The sequence below is a fragment of the Amblyomma mixtum genome, chromosome 10 (assembly GCF_055824585.1).
Source record: "Amblyomma mixtum isolate Tamu chromosome 10, ASM5582458v1, whole genome shotgun sequence".
Classification (NCBI taxonomy): Eukaryota; Metazoa; Arthropoda; class Arachnida; order Ixodida; family Ixodidae; genus Amblyomma; species Amblyomma mixtum.
The window spans coordinates 111,467,799-111,488,574 of NC_143021.1; the positions used below are offsets into that span (position 1 = coordinate 111,467,799).

At 47.6% G+C, this 20,776-nt stretch overlaps 2 protein-coding genes across 2 annotated transcripts; both read left to right on the forward strand.

Moving 5' to 3' along the window:
• The first annotated feature begins 470 nt into the window (after positions 1-470).
• LOC149326679 (uncharacterized) lies at positions 471-7,441 on the forward strand. The gene is made up of 3 exons (XM_089564647.1): positions 471-515; positions 4,449-6,128; positions 6,188-7,441. The coding sequence occupies exons 1-3, from the start codon at positions 471-473 to the stop codon at positions 7,439-7,441; spliced, it is 2,979 nt and encodes a 992-aa protein (XP_089420773.1).
• A 120-nt stretch (positions 7,442-7,561) lies between these two features.
• On the forward strand, positions 7,562-9,166 carry LOC149326680 (ATP-dependent DNA helicase PIF1-like). The gene has a single exon (XM_089564648.1). It carries the CDS (start codon positions 7,562-7,564, stop codon positions 9,164-9,166), a length of 1,605 nt encoding a protein of 534 aa, XP_089420774.1.
• The last annotated feature ends 11,610 nt before the right edge of the window (positions 9,167-20,776 follow it).

The following is a 20,776-nucleotide window of genomic DNA, read 5'->3' on the forward strand; positions in this document are numbered from 1 at the left end:
GCAAGGAGCGTTGGCCTGCGTAGCCGGTGCAGAAGTGGTCCGCTGGTTCGCCGAGACTGTTGAACAATCATTTGAGTCCTCCAAGAAAGAAACACGTGCACCCGGGACATTGCCAATTAACACGTTGTACAAAGGCGTCGGTAGGCACCTTGCAATGGCCTTGCCTGTAAAGTACGGTGATGTGAGGATCACCTCCGCCTCAGTAGCTTCGATGGTGGAACCATCCTCCAAAAGGAATGTCGCTCTTTTGCCAGTGTACGCTGCCTCGGGCACGAGGGCCTGGCGCACCACGATGCTGTTGCTTCCGGTGTCACGCAGCACTGACACCCTTTGTCCAAACACTTCCCCGTGCACCACCGGCATACTGGCAATCGGCGGAGTGGGTCTGTGAATGGAATCTGCCGCTCGGACATCTAAACGCTCTCTTTCCGGCTGTTGTTCAGGGCAAGAATCTCGGGGTGACATGAAACATGCGGATGTCTCCCGGTCACTTAAACTACTACGCCGGCATGATTGTAAGTCGTGTCCAGACTTGAGGCAGAATGTGTAATATGGGGGCTTCGGCTTCGAACGGCAATCTGAAGACCTGTGTCCGACCTTCTCGCAAATGAAACATCTAATTTGGGATTTGGGATTAGGAACCGTGTTCGTAGGTTTCACTGAACTCTGCTCACTCCGGTCTTTAAAAGTTGCAAGGTTATTGTGTCCCTGAGCCTCCAGGAAATGGTCGGCGGCCTCAACAATCTTTTCAACCTTTTTACAATCCCTTTCTCGTAGAAACAATACTAAACGATTGTGGCAGTTGTTCATAAACTGCTCAGCAACAATCATATCGCGCACCACCTCAAAGGTGCTGCCTTCTCCCCGCATTTCTACCCAGCGGTGAAAGAAACTGAAAAGCCCCTTGGCGTACTGGGAGGCTGTCTCGTCATCGTGAGGCTTGCTATCCCGAAATCTCTCCCTATAGCCTTCAGCAGTAAAACGAAATCTCCGTAGCAGCGCAAGTTTCGCTTTCTCATAGAGAAACTATTGTTGGCAGAGACAGCGGCAGCAGGAGCTCTTTCGACTAAACTTTCTGCAACTTCATTACAGGTATCAATTCCTGATCTGCCGGTGCAACACCATCATCGTGTCACTGTTATCATCGACAACAGTGACGGACTGACATCGACGGATTGACAAGGCTGTCACGCCCCAGCGTGCCAGGAAGCAACACGGCCACCAGGGGACATCAGGGATAAGAGAACCGACACTGGAGAGCAGCCCTTTCAGTTGGCAGAGACAGCGGCAGCAGGAGCTCTTTCGACTAAACTTTCTGCAACTGCATTACAGGTGTCAATTCCTGATCTGCCGGTGCAACACCATCATCGTGTCACTGTTATCATCGACAACAGTGACGGACTGACATCGACGGATTGACAAGGCTGTCACGCCCCAGCGTGCCAGGAAGCAACACGGCCACCAGGGGACATCAGGGATAAGAGAACCGACACTGGAGAGCAGCCCTTTCAGTTGGCAGAGACAGTGGCAGCAAGAGCTCTTTCGACTAAACTTTCTGCAACTGCATTACAGGTATCAATTCCTGATCTGCCGGTGCAACACCATCATCGTGTCACTGTTATCATCGACAACAGTGACGGACTGACATCGACGGATTGACAAGGCTGTCACGCCCCAGCGTGCCAGGAAGCAACACGGCCACCAGGGGACATCAGGGATAAGAGAACCGACACTGGAGAGCAGCCCTTTCAGTTGGCAGAGACAGCGGCAGCAAGAGCTCTTTCGACTAAACTTTCTGCAACTGCATTACAGGTATCAATTCCTGATCTGCCGGTGCAACATCATCATCGTGTCACTGTTATCATCGACAACAGTGACGGACTGACATCGACGGATTGACAAGGCTGTCACGCCCCAGCGTGCCAGGAAGCAACACGGCCACCAGGGGACATCAGGGATAAGAGAACCGACACTGGAGAGCAGCCCTTTCAGTTGGCAGAGACAGCGGCAGCAAGAGCTCTTTCGACTAAACTTTCTGCAACTGCATTACAGGTATCAATTCCTGATCTGCCGGTGCAACACCATCATCGTGTCACTGTTATCATCGACAACAGTGACGGACTGACATCGACGGATTGAAAAGGCTGTCACGCCCCAGCGTGCCAGGAAGCAACACGGCCACCAGGGGACATCAGGGATAAGAGAACCGACACTGGAGAGCAGCCCTTTCAGTTAGCAGAGACAGCGGCAGCAGGAGCTCTTTCGACTAAACTTTCTGCAACTTCATTACAGGTATCAATTCCTGATCTGCCGGTGCAACACCATCATCGTGTCACTGTTATCATCGACAACAGTGACGGACTGACATCGACGGATTGACAAGGCTGTCACGCCCCAGCGTGCCAGGAAGCAACACGGCCACCAGGGGACATCAGGGATAAGAGAACCGACACTGGAGAGCAGCCCTTTCAGTTGGCAGAGACAGTGGCAGCAAGAGCTCTTTCGACTAAACTTTCTGCAACTGCATTACAGGTATCAATTCCTGATCTGCCGGTGCAACATCATCATCGTGTCACTGTTATCATCGACAACAGTGACGGACTGACATCGACGGATTGACAAGGCTGTCACGCCCCAGCGTGCCAGGAAGCAACACGGCCACCAGGGGACATCAGGGATAAGAGAACCGACACTGGAGAGCAGCCCTTTCAGTTGGCAGAGACAGCGGCAGCAGGAGCTCTTTCGACTAAACTTTCTGCAACTTCATTACAGGTATCAATTCCTGATCTGCCGGTGCAACACCATCATCGTGTCACTGTTATCATCGACAACAGTGACGGACTGACATCGACGGATTGACAAGGCTGTCACGCCCCAGCGTGCCAGGAAGCAACACGGCCACCAGGGTACATCAGGGATAAAAGAGCCGACACTGGAGAGCAGCCCTTTCAGATGGCAGAGACAGCGGCAGCAAGAGCTCTTTCGACTAAACTTTCTGCAACTGCATTACAGGTATCAATTCCTGATCTGCCGGTGCAACACCAGCATCGTGTCACTGTTATCATCGACAACAGTGACGGACTGACATCGACGGATTGGCAAGGCTGTCACGCCCCAGCGTGCCAGGAAGACACGGCCACCGGGGGACATCAGGGATAAAAAAGCCGACACTGGAGAGCAGCCCTTTCAGTTCGCAGAGAGCGGCAGCAGGAGCTCTTTCGGCTAAACGTTCTGCAACTGCATTACAGGTATCAATTCCTGATCTGCCGGTGCAACACCATCATCGTGTCACTGTTATCATCGACAACAGTGACGGACTGACATCGACGGATTGACAAGGCTGTCACGCCCCAGCGTGCCAGGAAGCAACACGGCCACCAGGGGACATCAGGGATAAGAGAACCGACACTGGAGACCAGCCCTTTCAGTTGGCAGAGACAGCGGCAGCAGGAGCTCTTTCGACTAAACTTTCTGCAACTGCATTAGAGGTATCAATTCCTGATCTGCCGGTGCAACACCATCATCGTGTCACTGTTATCATCGACAACAGTGACGGACTGACATCGACGGATTGACAAGGCTGTCACGCCCCAGCGTGCCAGGAAGCAACACGGCCACCAGGGGACATCAGGGATAAAAGAGCCGACACTGGAGAGCAGCCCTTTCAGTTGGCAGAGACAGCGGCAGCAAGAGCTCTTTCGACTAAACTTTCTGCAACTGCATTACAGGTATCAATTCCTGATCTGCTGGTGCAACACCATCATCGTGTCACTGTTATCATCGACAACAGTGACGGACTGACATCGACGGATTGACAAGGCTGTCACGCCCCAGCGTGCCAGGAAGCAACACGGCCACCAGGGGACATCAGGGATAAAAGAGCCGACACTGGAGAGCAGCCCTTTCAGTTGGCAGAGACAGCGGCAGCAGGAGCTCTTTCGACTAAACTTTCTGCAACTTCATTACAGGTATCAATTCCTGATCTGCCGGTGCAACACCATCATCGTGTCACTGTTATCATCGACAACAGTGACGGACTGACATCGACGGATTGACAAGGCTGTCAGGCCCCAGCGTGCCAGGAAGCAACACGGCCACCAGGGGACATCAGGGATAAGAGAACCGACACTGGAGAGCAGCCCTTTCAGTTGGCAGAGACAGCGGCAGCAAGAGCTCTTTCGACTAAACTTTCTGCAACTGCATTACAGGTATCAATTCCTGATCTGCCGGTGCAACACCATCATCGTGTCACTGTTATCATCGACAACAGTGACGGACTGACATCGACGGATTGACAAGGGTGTCACGCCCCAGCGTGCCAGGAAGCAACACGGCCACCAGGGGACATCAGGGATAAAAGAGCCGACACTGGAGAGCAGCCCTTTCAGTTGGCAGAGACAGCGGCAGCAGGAGCTCTTTCGACTAAACTTTCTGCAACTGCATTACAGGTATCAATTCCTGATCTGCCGGTGCAACGCCATCATCGTGTGACTGTTATCATCGACAACAGTGACGGACTGACATCGACGGCGCAGCCAAGCACAAGCGCTCCTACTGCGGTCTTCGCGGCGGTGAATTCGCAAACCACTCTCAAGAAGTTTCAGTCGGCCACGAACCACTTCGACAAGCAGTTTGTGCAGAACGAGTTCGGTGCAGTGTGCAGTGTATGTGACCGTTTGTGGTTCGGCAGAGACCTCAGTAAAGTGCCCCAAGACAGCTGTGAACTACTCCGTGAGCACTTCCCGAACCGCCTAGTTGAAACATTTACAGTGTGTCGGACCTGCTTGCGTTCACTTCGCGCCGGCAAGATACACAACTTCTCAACTAGCAACGGCTACGTGTACCCACCGAGGCCTTTCTACCTACCACCACTTAACGCAGTGAGTGAACGTCTCATCTCTCCTCGCATCCCATTCATGCAAATCCGGCGCTTGCTGTACCATACGTCGGGACAGCTACAGATCAGCGGTCCCATCGTTAACGTTCCCATCAATGTAGGCAGCACGGTCGCTATGCTTCCAAATCGCCTAGCTAATGACATCGCCTTACATGTCAACATTAAGCGGCGCATGGTGTACAAGACGTCGTATGTGCAAGGCATGGTGAAGAAGTCGGACCTGGTTTTGTGGCTGAACTACCTCATGGGTACGGAGCTGTACCGATTCTACAACATCTCGGTCGACGTGCAGCTCATCGATGAGATATGCGACAATGCGGTGCCAGTAACAGATGAGTCGGTCGAAGAGATGACGGCAGACTTACAAGACCCCAACGATCCACTTCAAGTGGCGGCGGCAATGACTCTGGGCCAAGAGACAATGATAATCGACGACAGTTCCTCTCTAGCCATGGCACCGGGCGAAGGTCACAAACTACTTAACATCGTCTTTGATCAGCATGCAGAAGAGCTAGCGTTTCCTCAGATCTACCTCGGTCAAGCACGAAAGATCTCGCAAGAGGCTAGACCATCGCCCATGACAATGGCTATGAGCGAATGTCGTCGTCGAGACAGGCGTGGAGCCGTTGCTCGGCACGTGCTTTACATGGCCATGAAGGTAATGCGCCTTCGAGTCTCGTCGTCGATGGCGACAATGTTTCGCAATAACAAGCTCACATCGAAAGTGACCCGAGCCGACCTACAAGACAAAAATGTTCTTGAAAAGGCCATCAACCACGACATGGCCTACATGGAAGGCATCCCCAACACAGTAACCTACTGGCAGCAGAAGAAACAAGACGTCTTTGCCATGATTCGCCAGTTAGGTAAGCCCACAACCTTCCTCACGCTGTCTGCCTCCGAAGTTCACTGCAGTGGGCTAATAAGGCTTCTACAGCGCCTCCGAGTGAACCCAGAGACAGTTGTGCCGGACATTCAAACTTTGACTGTGACAGAACGCACACAAATGGTGAGCGACGACCCCATCGTGTGTGCGTTGTACTTTGATCATAAAGTTCGCGTCATCATGTCCATACTGTGCAACAAGAACACCTCACCGTTTGGCCGTCATTATGTGGTGGACTACTTCAAGAGAATAGAGTTCCAACACAGAGGCAGTGCCCACGCTCACATCTTGCTGTGGCTGAACGACGCACCGGACGAGCCACTCGACGACAACATGCCCGAGACGGTGAGCCTAGCCGAGCAGCTTATACCGGTTAACATAGACTACGTGCCTCGCCCTCGCAGCCAGACGCACCAACACACCCATACATGCTTCAAGAACGGCCGCATCAAATGTCGCTTCAACGCACCCTTCTGGCCCATGCCAGAAACACGCATCGTCACCCCCTTACCACCTCCTTTGACGGACGAAGACAGGAAGCGTCAACAAGACCTCAAGGTCTTGTTGACAACATCTCGGGCTTCGATGAGTACTTGTCGATCGTTCGTGCAGGCATCTCGAGGCCATCTCTAATGCTGAAGCGCACACCAGCGCAAACAAAGGTGAACTACTTCAACCCTTTGGTTGCGTCGGTGCTCGACTCGAACATGGACATTCAGGTGGTGTTGGACGTGTACGGCTGCGCAGCATACGTCGTCGAGTACGTGAACAAAGCCAGCAGGGGCATGTCCAACCTCCACCGTGAACTACAGAAGATTGTGGAAGACTCAAAAGACGCCGAAATGACGTACAGTACAGCCATACGCGAGCTTAACCTCAAGATGCTTAATGCTGTAGAGATGTCTGCCCAAGAGGCTGCCTGGTTCCTTCTACAACTAGGCATGTCGACAAAGTCACGGGACGTGGTGGCTGTTAACACGCAGTGGCCCGAAGCCCGCACCCGCATACGCAAGACGAACGAACAGATGGACAAGGAGGGCATCGATTCAGCCAGCACTAACGTGTGGAAGACGTCGGCCATCGAACGCTACGAAGATCGGCCGGAAGAGCTGCAAGACCTCTGCTACGCCGACTACATGACGACCTACAGGCCGGCAACAAACGCGAAACGCCAGCAACCTGCCATACTAAAGTGGCACTCGTACCCCGAATCAGACGTCCTTAACTTTAAACGTGAGCATGTGCTGCTCTTCCATCCATTCAAGCGGGAACTTGACATCCTAGACTGCAACCGCTTCAATGAAATCTTTGGCAGTAACTACCAGCAAATCATGCTAGTGAACAGCAAGTACACTCATAATGTAAACATCGAAGAACTAGTCACCATGTGCGACCGCATCATTACCGACGAACGAGCGATGCGGGCGCAAGTGGAAGCGCACCAAGCCGCCGAGAATACAGAGATGCAGCGGGAAGCCAAGAAAGCATCAGAGACGATCCGAATGGCTGACTTGGCAGACGACTCCGACATACGACTGAAAACAGAAGTTGAATCCATACAAGACAAAGTCATGCACCCACGATGCCCCGCTGTCCAGAGGCGAGAGGACATCCTACCGACGGAAGAGTTTCTCGACAACATGCGTCTCACTAACTAGGGACAGTACGAAATCATTCGAGAAATCATCCACAGGCTCACTACGCCCGAGTCGGAACCCGTGCAAATCTTCTTCACAGGACCTGCAGGCTGCGGCAAGACATTCGTGCTAAAGTTGGTGATGGACGTTTACAACCGTTACTACGCAGCCAGGGGAGATGATAGGGTATCCAACGCCTACATTGCGTGTGCCACAACTGGCAAGGCAGCAGATGCACTGGGCGGAATCACCATACATAGCGCATTCAAGCTAGTGGTTCAGTCCAAGAATCCGAACCTAGGACTCAGCCACAGCGATCTCAACACATTCCGAATGGCGTTCGAGAACATCAAGTGCATCATAATCGATGAAGTAAGTATGATGTCGAGCGACTGTCTCGTGATGATTGATCAGCGCCTGCGCCACATCTCCATGCGCCTTGACCAACCATTCGGAGGGTACGACATCATCCTCTGTGGCGACCTGAGACAGCTGCCGCCGGTTCAGGCACCGGTCGTGTACTCGCGGTCGAGGCTCTCGAATTCGTTCTTCAGTACACAGCCTGTGCCTTGGCAGCAGCTGTCCTTCTACGCCCTGACCAAAGTAGTTCGACAGAGCGACGTCACCTTCTCGTCACTGCTCACCAAGATTGGTGATGGCATGGAACTCACTTATCAAGAGAGAGCTCTCATCGAGAGCAGGTTCGTCTCGGTCGATATCGCCAAGGCTTTGGGTCCTGGTCCCATACGCTTGTACTACTCCAACGCCGACACTGACGCCTACAATGCATCGGTGTTTGAAACCAGTTCGCTGGAGAAGACACCCTTCGCTGCCATTGATGTCATTGTGGGGAGTCGATCGCAGGAAGAGAAGCAGAGGGCCAGGGAGAAAGTTCAGTCCCTCAAGAAGGAACACACGGGGTGCTTACTCCCATTCATAACGCTCTGTGTGGGCTTCCCGTACATGATCACACGAAACATTAATGTCATAGATGGTCTGGTGAACGGCGCTATGGCGACTCTGCGCTACATTCAACGCGACATCAATGATGTCCCCGTGCGTCTGTGGATGCAGTTCGCCAATCCAAAGACTGGCTCCATGGCTCGTACCAAATGTCGGCATCACAGGATCCACGACAAGGCGATTGGCGCAACATGGGTTCCCATAGAGAGGGTCAAGTTCTCCTGTCACCTGAAGGGTACAGACATAGGACATATCCAACTCAAGCGCGATCAGTTTCCCATAACTGCCGCTTCAGCGATCACCATACATAAGTCCCAAGGGGGCACCTTCCAGTCGGTCGTCTACGACTACAGCCGGAGACATCCACAAGCTGTAGTGTACGTCGCCCTCAGTAGGGTTACCAGCTTGGAGGGGCTCTACTTAACCACATCCGATGAACCACGCCCAGGGTCAATGGCCAAGTTCCGCCACGGCTTGACTAGCAACCCAAACCGCAGCCTCATGGACGAGTTCAGGCGTCTAAACGAGCATTGCTTGACTACAATCACCCAGCGGTGCAATGCGATCATAGAAGCATCACAGCTTCCACCAGCTTGTGTGAATGTACGTTCACTGTCGCTACACGGTCAAGACGTCGCACATGACCATGTCTTGGCTCGGTGCAAGGTTCTCTGTCTAACTGAAACATGGATGAATCCCTTGGTGGCACCAGTTGAGGAGCAAGTCGTGCTTCCAACCAAGCAGCGGGAGTTGCCATTTACGCGCACCCAGACGTCAACCTAGCACCGCTACAGTTTGACGACTTGCACTTTGATGTGGGGGAAGAGTGCGGTGTCAAGCTGGAAAGTGGACTTAACGTGGTGTGCGTCTACTTGTCACCTCACATATCCCAACGGGCTGGCCATGAATTCATGGGACGAGTGCTACCAAGCTGGTTCAAGTTTGGCCCAATGATAGTGGTAGGAGACTTCAACCAGGATGCCAGAACGCATCAAGACTTCCTAGATGGAATGCAGAAATCTCTGGGTCTGCACTTGTCTACTCTACGGGACAAAGCTACCACCAAGTACGGAAGCTGCTTGGATTTGGTCTTCAGAACCCACCCCAGCGTCAAAGATCTAGACTACATATCACTCCACTTCAGTGACCACAAGGCGGTAGTAGTCGACGTAGACCCGATCAAACATAAAGAATTCACCGGGAATGAGCCATCTGCGGAAATCTCCCCCGACCTAAACTTTGAGGAAGTCGTGGACACAGCCGAAGTCGAAGAAGCAGATAAAGAGACGCACTAGGGGAGAAGTGAAACGCGTCTCTGAAAGTGTGTAGTTTTAATGCGCAGTTAAAGTATACAGCCAAATAAAACACTACTCAATAACAAACAGTCTCTCAGTCAATGCCTAACAGTGCTCCAGGAAAGGCTTCCGCCTTGAAGCAGTTTAGTGTGCCAAAGTGCCCCCTGAACTTATTAACGAACACTTGTGCCCCTCTCTGAAAAAGCTAATGAGCCTGACTGTGGCGAGGAAAAAGGATAAAAAATAAAACTTTGCCTGGACAAAGAATGGCAAAATTTTCGCCAGGCAAAATGAGACTTCCACAACTGTGCGCATCACCTGCATGGGCGACTTGGACAAGATTGTCTAAGCCGCTGGTGCTGGTCACGCAGGCCAATCCTCAGAACACTATGCTATACCTGGAAAACAGTTTGACTCGCAACATTCCTTTAAAGTCTTGTACACAGAACACAGCTTTTGCAGTCCATATAAAAGAAGGATGGATAGCTGGGCGAGTTTGTAATAATACATCGTGGGAGGGAACAGCGCGAACAAGACGACCGACGAAGCAAGAGGACACTAAGAGGAGCGCTGACTCGAAACTGAATTTTTTATTGAAAAAAGAAAACATATATACATCATAATCACGTGAACAAACAGAGCAACGAGCATTGGTCTAGCGGAATCAAGATCACCAATCGCACAATATGCCACGTGGTGAACTCCGAACAAAGGCACCCCAGAGAACCGAAATGAAACAAGTCACGAATTATCTAAAAACGGTGATTTCGACACCAACTCGCGTTTCGCTGACTGGACAATCATTGCTTGATCAGTTCATTGCAAACGCAGACACAGCAGTTGAAACTGTGGGCACTATAAGCTATGACATAAGTGATCACAGTCCCATCTTTATATCATATTCAAGCAATCTCTCCAAGAAAAAAATGCTTAAGCCTCCAGTAACCTCTCGGTGCCTATCGACAGCAAACATGGATTCTTTTCGCGCGTGTATTTCAGACGGTGACTGGTCTCTTGTATATGAGAAAACAAATGCGAACGATGCCTACAATGCATTCCTCTCTATTTTTCGCCGTTACTATGACACCTGCTTTCCATATAGACGAGTGAAATCGAATGGCAGTATAAGAAAGCCTTGGGTTGGGCCCGATCATCTGAAAATGATAAAGAAGAAAAACAAACTTTTCAAAAAATTCCTGGACACCAGAGATCCATCTACTTTCTTAACATTCAAGAAATGCAGAAATAAGTTAAATGCGGAGCTAAGGAAAGCAAAGAAATTGTATTATAATAACCTTTTTACAAATACGTTAAAGAGTCGTCCTCATAAGGCGTGGAATGCTATAAACATGGTGTTGAAGGGCCGGAATCCAAGGTTTTCAGCGGCAGAATTTCTAAGCAATACAAACCTCTCCGGTGTTGACTTAGCGGAACACTTTAATACTCATTTTGTCAACTTGACAATTGCACAAGATAGCCTGGAAGCAGATTTCACTTTTCCATCTCGCTGCAGTGACACTCTTTTTCTTCAGCCAACCGATGAGGCAGAAATCTGTTCCACATTTTTGAACTTACATAACAGTAATGCCAAAGATGCTGACGACTTGCAAATAAAGCAGGTTAAATACGTTATTGATATCATCGCACCCTGTTTATCGTATATATTTAACTTAGTACTTGAATCAGGCTGTTTTTCAACCACTATGAAAAAGCAAGTCTCCGTTATACATAACGGGGGCGAAAATAATGACATTAATAACTATCGACCGATATCTATACTTCCTGTATTTTCAAAAGGACTAGAAAAACTAATATTCGCCCGTATTAACATCTTTTTCTTGAAGCATAGCTTACTAACCGACTGCCAGCACGGTTTCCGGAAAGGCAGGTATATTGAAACGGCTTTACTTACAATGAAACAACTTATAATTAACAACATTGACAACAAATACCTTACACTCGGCATATTTATAGACTATAGCAAAGCTTTTGACCGCCTAAATCATCAAATATTATTACGCAAACTGTTTGCATATGGCTGACGTGGTGTATGTCATTCGTTGCTTGAATCTTACTTATGTGACCGCCAGCAGTGTGTTTCTATTGACAATATCTGCTCGTCTTTTCAAACAGTTACCTCCGGCGTACCTCAAGGTAGTGTTCTGGGGCCATTTTTGTTCAATATATATATATTAATGACGCTGTTTAAAATAGAAATAGTGCATCATTTGTGCTTTATGCTGATGATATGAGCATGTTTGTTTCTGGCAAACCTATTAGTGCAGTTCTAGCGGAAGCTCAATCTGAATTGCTGAAAATTTGGGATTGGTCCAATCTTAATGGACTAAAAATTAATACAACTAAAACTAAAGGTGTACTGTTCAAAGCCAGAAACAAACATGTGGACATAAATCACCCTCTTGTACTTGGTCCTGAAGTGATAACAATAGTTGATAAACTTAAAATATTGGGTGTAGCCTTCTCCGCTGATATGACATGGACTAGTCATATCGAATCATTATCAAAACACCCATCAGCAGCAGCAGGTGCAATATCACGATGCCGGCAGCTCCTACCAGTGAAAGCCAAACTCCAAGTTTACCACGCTCTTTTTGCTTCTCGAATTAATTACTGTACACTTGTGAGGGCTACAACGAGCCTTAAGAATCTGTGCATTCTTCATCGTTTGCAAAAAAGAAAGCTTTGCGCTACATTGGCAATTTCCCACGACTACATGCCAGTTATTTACAGATTTTGGCATTATCAATCTGATGACTGTCTTTGAATTCCGCTTAGTCTACTCATTGTTCTTTTCAAGTGAAGATTTTAAAGCATTTTTAACCGCTTCTTCTTGCTTAACTAGTTAAAGAAGTGATCCCCGGACCCGTGCTTCAGACATGTGGTTTCTGCCGCATCGTCGCACGGGATACTTACTGCAATCACTTACATACCAGGTTTCCTTTGTGCTGAATAAACATGAAAAATTGCGTGCTGATTTCACTACTTTTACTCGGAGACAAGTTCGCGAATATTTCGTGAAATTTTCGTGAAACGTTGAAACTATCCTTTTGATGCTTTGATTGTATCCATCTGGTAATACCATGAGATTGCACTGTTATTTCGGTAACCACATATCTATTCTTTATACCTGTGTTTATACCTGCGTTTATACTGCGTTTATATCTGTGTTTATCCCTGCGTTTATGCCTGTGTTTATGCCTGTAATATGTTCCATGTAAAGCAACTTCCTGCTAAAACTGTCGCCTGCTGATGTATGCGAGGGCCCTCGGCACTCTCAAGCAGTGAGAAACTGCTTTTTCGCTGAGGTGCCCCCCAACCTAGAGTTGGAAAATAAACATTGAATTGAATAGAATTGAATTAAATTGAATAATTAATAGGGTCCTCTGGAGATAGTCGACCAAAGACACTAAGAGCTTCCCCGCCGAGACAAAGGCTCAAGGCCGTGACCCACTTCTCTTTCGGCCAACCTTGCCCTGTGGCGACATGTTGAAAACGCTTCAAACACCCGTCAAAATCATCACGTCCCTCATTAAACGTTGGTATCAGGCCATGCGGGCTAATGGGAAAAACGGTTGAGGCACTGCGCTCTGCATTTTCAGCGTTAGGATTAGCAGGAGGATTTTCTCTTTCTGATAGTTTAACTCGCAGCTGTAAATTCTGCGCTTCTCGCTCTAAGTTCTGTGCTTCGAGCTCCAAACGCCGCTTTGTGGCCTCCCGATCGGCAACTCTCTCTTCTCGTGCCTTGCGCAATTCCTCCTCTACCCACTCGCGCAACTCGCGTCCCTGCAAACCCAGGCGCTCTCCCACCGCAAGAAAATCTGCAGCACTCATTCTGTCTCATAAACTCCGTTATCTGGCGAACGCTGCTCGCCCTGGTCCTGTCGTAGAGGACGCCAAATTTGTGAGGGGAAAAGTCCCCCAAGCAGGTTCGAGCGTCCTCCGAGGTGGGGCCCTGGAGGATCCAGAAAACTGTCCCAGACCGCGCACGTCAGAAGGGAGAACAAAAATAGTTTTACTTAAAAGCAAGCAGTCAGTGATGAGTAGGGAACTGTGCGGACGAGGGTCGAAGAGTGGTTCCGGCGTGGCAATCCGCTGCCCATCGCCAGAAAGGCGCGGGGGCCAAGCCCCTCCGCAGGCCTGTTCTCCCTGCGGCCGGAAATCGGGCGCGAAGCACTAGCAGCAGTGGTCTTGACGACGCACCAGAGGAAAGCGGCGGCCGCCCAGGTCTGGACACCCGGGCACGGCCAGGGAGGCACCTTCTCACGGCAGCAGGTCCCAGCCACGGGACGGCGGGCACGAACCGACAGCAAGGCCGGCAGGATCTCCGGGCGGGCGGCACATGCCTGTGCCCGGCACTGCGCCCGCTCTCCGAGGCAGCGAGAGGCAGGCAGGAGACAGGAGACAGCAGGCTCCTGGTTGCGCTGAACTGGGCGAGGATGGCTTCCCCAGGCCTGGTCACCCGGGTTCAAGAAGCCGTTCAGCCGTGACCTCGCCTGCTCCGTTACCCGACCTCGTCTCCTCGCGCCGTTCGCGCCACGCCTCGGGTCCCTCTTGTTTTCTTCCTGTCTCTCCCGAGCCAACGGCAGGCCGCCGCTAATGCTGCAGGGCGCTGGTGGCATCACACCTTTCCTGTTATTAAAGTTGGTAGTTGCGCCTCTTTCCTGTTCTATATTTCCTTCCTGTTTCGTCGTTTTTTTTTTGGCGTACGACATTCTTTCAAGACGATGTACCAACTAACCCGTCAAAAGTTCTACTACAGCATCTCTCTTCTACTGCGGGTCCTTTACTATGTCTGCAATCCAGGCAAGCTGCCGCTTCTGTGTGTGAACGTTATCGTAGTCACAACTTGCCGTTCTCGACTTTTGACGTTCTACATGAAGCGAAGAATGGTTCCTTGGGACATCCAGCTGCTATTTGGTGTTTTTGAGCCATCATGGGGCCATACAAGGAGGATCTTTTGATTATTTTGGAGTGATTATTTTTGGAGTGTGTTTTCTGACCTGGATGAATTTGAACATTATAACAATGATAGGTCTTTTGTACACGACATTGTGATTTCCAGGCAATGTGTTTTGGATATCCTCTTAAAAATTGATGTCAGGAAATCTGCAGGGCCGGATAATATACCAAATGCTTTTTTACGTAGGTATGCGGAACAGATATGCGTTTCTTTAACTGACTTTTTCAAATTATCATTACATTTAGGAGAAATACCATCTGACTGGCGTACCGCAAGAGTTGTTCCAATTCATAAAAAGGGTGACCATCTTACAGTATCCAATTACCGTCCCATTTCTATATATAACGACCACTTGCAGCAAATTATTAGAGCACATTGTCGCAGGCTTTATTCGCCAGTTTTTGACAGACCGTAATGTCCTCTCTCCATTACAACATGGGTTTCGAAAGGGACTGTCGACAACAACTCAGCTTGTGTCAGTTCATGAAATCTCTCAGGTGCTTGACGCGTCCGCGCAAGTCGATATGCTCTTTTTGATTTTGGTAAAGCATTCGATAAGGTTCCCCATGGAAATTTACTTCACAAACTGGAGCGCATTGGTCTTCCTACAAATATTATAACATGTATCCAGGCCTATCTCCGTCGCAGACAGCAATTCGTTGAAATAAACAAATGTACTTCCAATATCCGTCAGGTAACTTCTTGTGTACCGCAAGGCAGCGTATTAGGACCACTTTTATTTTTGATCTATATTAATGATATAGTCGACGTAATTCCTGATGATGTTCATGTTAACTTATTTGGGGATGACTGTGCCATTTTTAGAAAAATTGTTTCCAGGAACGACAGCAATTACTTGCAGAAATCAGTTAATGCTATCCGTGATTGGTGTGAACTTTGGTGCATGGAAATCAATGTAAACAAAACAGTTTTGCTGCGAGTCACACTGAAGAAAGAACCTAGTGTATTTTCTTATGTACAGTCTTTGTCAAAAGTAACCAGGCTCCATGGTTTGCTTCTCATTCCTATAACAGAGCCCTCATGACTTCCCTAAAGATCAAAAAGTTATTTTAAGGTGAGAACAGGGGTTCTTTGTACCATACAGAGATTTAGAGCTTGAGAGCTGGCATAACAGCTTTGATATACGACTGAGAAGAAAAGCGTGCAGCCTGGTTACTTTTGACAAAGACTGCACTTAACAACACAACAATATCTCAGGTTGAAAAATACAAGTATTTGGGTGTCACATTCAATAATAAACTCTATTGGTCAAACCATATTTCCATTACATGTTCAGCAGCGTTGCGCAAGTTGTGGTTCTTGAAAAGAAAACTTAGAAACGCACCTATAAATACCAAAATGTTATCATACAACACATTTGTCCGTTCGAAATTGGAGTATGCAGCAGTTGTATGGGATCCTCATACTAAAAAGAATATAATGAATTTAGAGCGTGTTCAAAGGAAGGCTATCAGATTCATCTTTAGTAAATATAAAAGAGAGGATTCCCTGACTTTAATAATGCTTGCAAATAAAATCAGTACGCTGGAAAACAGGCGTAAGGTAAGTCGTCTCCAATTTTTACATTACATTATAAAAGGAAAAAGCGCACTTCAGCGGCCTCATTGCGTAAAACCTCTAAGTTCACGCCAGACAAGACACAGACATAACCTTTCTCTTACGCCAATATTTACTAAAACAAAATTCCATATGAATAGTTTCTTTCCGCGTACTATACACGAATGGAATTCTATACCTGTCGAGCTATTGCAGTCACAAAATTTTGCAGAAGAGCGGGAAAAACATCTTTCTTCCATAAAGTAACTGAAACAAAAGCAGTGTTCGCAATCTGCTATGTTTTCCTAACTTCTTCACTCTGTGATGCCTTTTTTTTTCTCCAAAAACAGTTCTGTTGTTTTGAGTAAAAATTGCCCGCCTGTTTGTTATTTCACATGTGCCGCTCTTCATGTTTTTGTTATTGTGCTGGTACCAGAATGTATTGATTGAGTAACACTGCTACATCCAGCATTATTTTTCGTTAGTGTTTATTGTTGTTTTGCATTGTCACACTTTTTTACTGTATTGCCCCTCCTACTAGGGCCAGTTTACTGGCCTGCAGTATCAATAAATAAATAAATAAAATTTTGCAAGGTTCTGAAGTCGGAAGCCTGGAGACAGGTGCGATACAAATACAAATACAAATGCAGTTTATTTCATGTTTTTGTTTTACAAAACATGGGGAGGTGAGAGAAAAAAGCTGCTGAACAGCAGCTTGACAAGCTCCCGTCCCCCGTGGTTACAATGGGAGCAGCAGAGAGCACAGAATGCATATACATACAATTCATTATGTACAACTTTCATGAAACGTTGTTACATACAATGTTGCATAGACAGTCCTGTTCAAAATGACATGAAATATTGATCACACAGAACAGTGGCGATGAAGAAATAAACGTAGAATGGATGATTTTAAGGAAAAAAATCTAATTAGGAAAAGTTCTTTCACAAAAGGTGTTGAACATATATTACATTACTTATTAGAGCAATTGCTTACATGAACTTTCTGTGGATTACTTTTGGATGCGTACTAAAGGAATAAATTTCTCAACTTTGTGCTCGAAATGCGTGTCACGTCAATGCCCTTTTCGAAAAAGTAATTTAAGATAATCGGCAATGTGTGTCGCAGCATTTGGTCTCCATATTTAGTGTGGCTACGTTGCACTGCCCAGTACTCAGGATGTCTAGTTTTATAATAATGCTTACTTCTTCGCAAGTTTGCTAGAGTAATTAGCAGGTTATTGTTTTGTTTCTTTTCATCTCTTAATTTTTTGCAAAGGCGATAGTTATAGATGTTCTCCATGCTAATTAGGTTCATTTTCTTGAGTAAGATATCTGCTGAGCAGTCTGGGGGTGAATTTGTAATAATCTTGGTTACTTTATTTTGCATTCCTGCCAGTTTCCTAATATTTGTTGATGTTGTGTTACCCCAAACTAAAAAACAGTAGTTTATGCACGATAAAAACAATGAATGATAAATTAGCAGTCTTGTGCTAACTGGAAGTAAGTCTTGATTTCTATATAATATTCCTATAGTGCGAGCTAGCTTTGTTGTAATATGATTCGTGTGAGAGTCCCATAGCATACATTCTGAAAAATTAACGCCTAACGTTTTAAATTCCTTGACAATTTCAAGGAATACTAGTATGATTGGCTTCGCATCCTGCTGTATGAAGGAACCGACGCCTTTGTGGCCGACTCCCTATTCGAAGGCTACAAGATGCTTGCAGCTGAAGTCACCGAGTTCTTGTGGCGGACAGGGAGGCTTTCACTTCCATCAAAAGAACGTCCAAGTAAGTGCATGAACCAGGTTACCTTTCTTAGCGACGTTGATATTCCAAGCGATATCAAGTCCTACTTGGAAAAAGGACCTAAGCACAGCTTTGAACCTCAGATGAACCGCTCAGCCTTAATTGCCGTGGTTCGTAAAGTAGTCAACCATATCAAGGACAAGGACAAGGATCGGGCCATTGGGGAGGGATTTCAATGCCTCAAAAAATCGGTTAGTTCGATCCCAACCAGAAAGCCGCCCATAAAAAGGATTGCAGAGTTTATTAAAGCATCCGATCTTACAGTACCGGAGCCCGACAAAGAGGGCGGTTTTGTCGTCATGACGAACAATGTCTTCAAGAAAAAGCTACTCAAGCCATCAAGAAGAGCTTCAGACCTGTCAACTTTAACCCTGCGAAGCAAAAACGAGCGGCACTGAAACTACTGGCCCGAATGAACCTGGATTCATTAGGAATGGCTGTCAAGAATGATAAGGCAGGACACCTTGAGATCTTCTTTTGAGGAAAAACGCACAAGCCGGCATGCCCTCTACGAAGCATTTTGTCTGAAAGAGACACGTGGCAGAAAGCTGTGAGTGGATTTTCTACGACGCCATTTGGACAGAATAGTGGGAGGGGATCCCTACCGTGTCCGAAGCTCAAGAGAAATGGTGCAGGTCTAAGAAAGGAAGCTCGCTGCTACTACCGGATTTTCTATAGACATAGAAGACCGTTTTTACTCTGTGCCTCATGATGGTTTGTTCGCGGCTGTAAGAGAACATTTGGAAGAATACGGGGAAGTAAAGTTTCAAAATGAATTGGGGCTCACAGTAGAGAACTTTTTAGAACTCTTAGTGTTCTATCTTAATTCCACACCGGTTTGTTTAAAAGAAAATTTTTTTTTGCAAAAGCCAGGAATCTGTATAGGGTCGTCAGTTGCTCACGTTCTGTGTGAAATTTTTCTGGCTTCATTTGATCGACGACTTGAAGCCACTTTGTGCGACACAGCTGTCTCTTGCATATTTATATACGTTGACGATTATCTTGTTCTTCTTGATGTACCGGCCCAGTGTGAATCAGATTCGCATATCGAAAACGTACTGAACGCTTTTAACTCGAAGTCAACGGGCCTGAAGTTCACGCATGAAAAGGCAGATCATGACTGTATACAGTTCTCGGATTTACAGCCTTCCTTTACCAACAACCACGTGTGTTGGATGTATCAACCTCGCTCAAAGAAATCTCTGTTAGCCTACGATAGTGCCCACTCCAAATTAGTAAAACGAGGAATAGTTTCTCTTTGCATTAGGTCGGCTCTGCAAAAATCTTGTCCACACAAGATGAGTGAAAGCTTCCAGTATCAGATCAGAAGAGTTATGTCAGCAGGTTACCCATTGCAACTGGTCACCAGTGTGTCTGAAAGCCTCCTTCGAAAAATTAAGAAACCGGGCTACAAGCGTGATATTGGAAGCAAACCTGTGCAGGTCATACCTTACCTACATGGGTTTTCGCACAATTTGAAAAGAGTGGCTTCCAGGCACGGAGTGCAGCTGGTTTTTTCAGCCTCCTGCAAACAGGCCAGTTTATGTCCGATGGTGTCAGGAAAACGGGTCAAAAAGGCCTGTACTGTCAAACGTCAAACAGTGTTCAGAAAATGTACCACGAATGTGGTATACGAGATCCCTTTGACGTGTGGCAAAGTGTATGTGGGGCAAACGGGACAGTGTTTCAATGAGCGTGCTCGACAGCACAATGTGACCCTAAAGAGCAAGACGGGAAGCAACCTAGCTATACATTGTAGCAGGTGTAAAGATTGTTGTCTGAAATTTCACGTGACCAGGTTTCTAGCCAGGGCAAAAGCAAAGTCGAAAGAGAAGTAATTGAGGCTTTTTGTATTCATCAAAGAAAAGACAACTGCGTTAGCACGCCTTCTGTTCTCCTCACCAGAAACGAACAAGCTTTTTTGGACGGTTTCGTTTAGATGCCCTTTTCAAAGTCCGCTTGCTTCCTTCAATCGGTTTTATGATTGTTAAGATCTTAGCGTTGGTTCTTATCCTTATTCATAATCTTTCAACCTGTGCTGTCATTCACACTCGCAAGTGTTATCAACCCTGCTTTTTGTAATAGCGACCTCCCTATGACTTGTTGTGCTCTTATCACTCGTCCACCACCGCATTTGTTTTTAGTTTTTTCATTGGCTATTCTCATGTTCACGTACCCTCATGCAGCTCAGCAGCTATAAAAGAGCGCATGGTTACCTTTCCTGTTATTAAATTTGGAAGTTGCGCCTCTTTCCAGTTCTATGTTTCCTTCCTGTTCCGTCCTTTTTTGGTGTACGACATTCTTTCAAGACGATGTACCAACTAACCCGTCAAAAAGTTCTACTGCCAGTTGAAGGTCCAATGAAAACGCTCCCAGAGCTGTGACTACAGCCGGCGCCCATGCAGGCACTTGCCGAAAGATTCTGGCGAATACCTGATCCCCAGGCAATCCCTGCATCCGAGGTTTCGTTCGCTGGTCGCATCTGATCTTCTGCTTGAGCTGTTTTTGCTGTACGGTGGTCTTTAGATCCGGTCAGAGCAGGTCCATTGCAGTCTTCATATCTCGTCCCTGCAGTAGCTCTGCGGGACTGCACCCCGTGACTTCATGTGGTGTCGATCGGTAAGTCAGCAAGTGCAATTTGTGCCCGAATGTCTCCAGGACCAGCCTTCTGCTGCTTCCGCTCTACGGTCTGAACGGCACGTTCTGCAGCTCAATTAAACGCTGGACGGCACGGCGGTACCAGCATCCG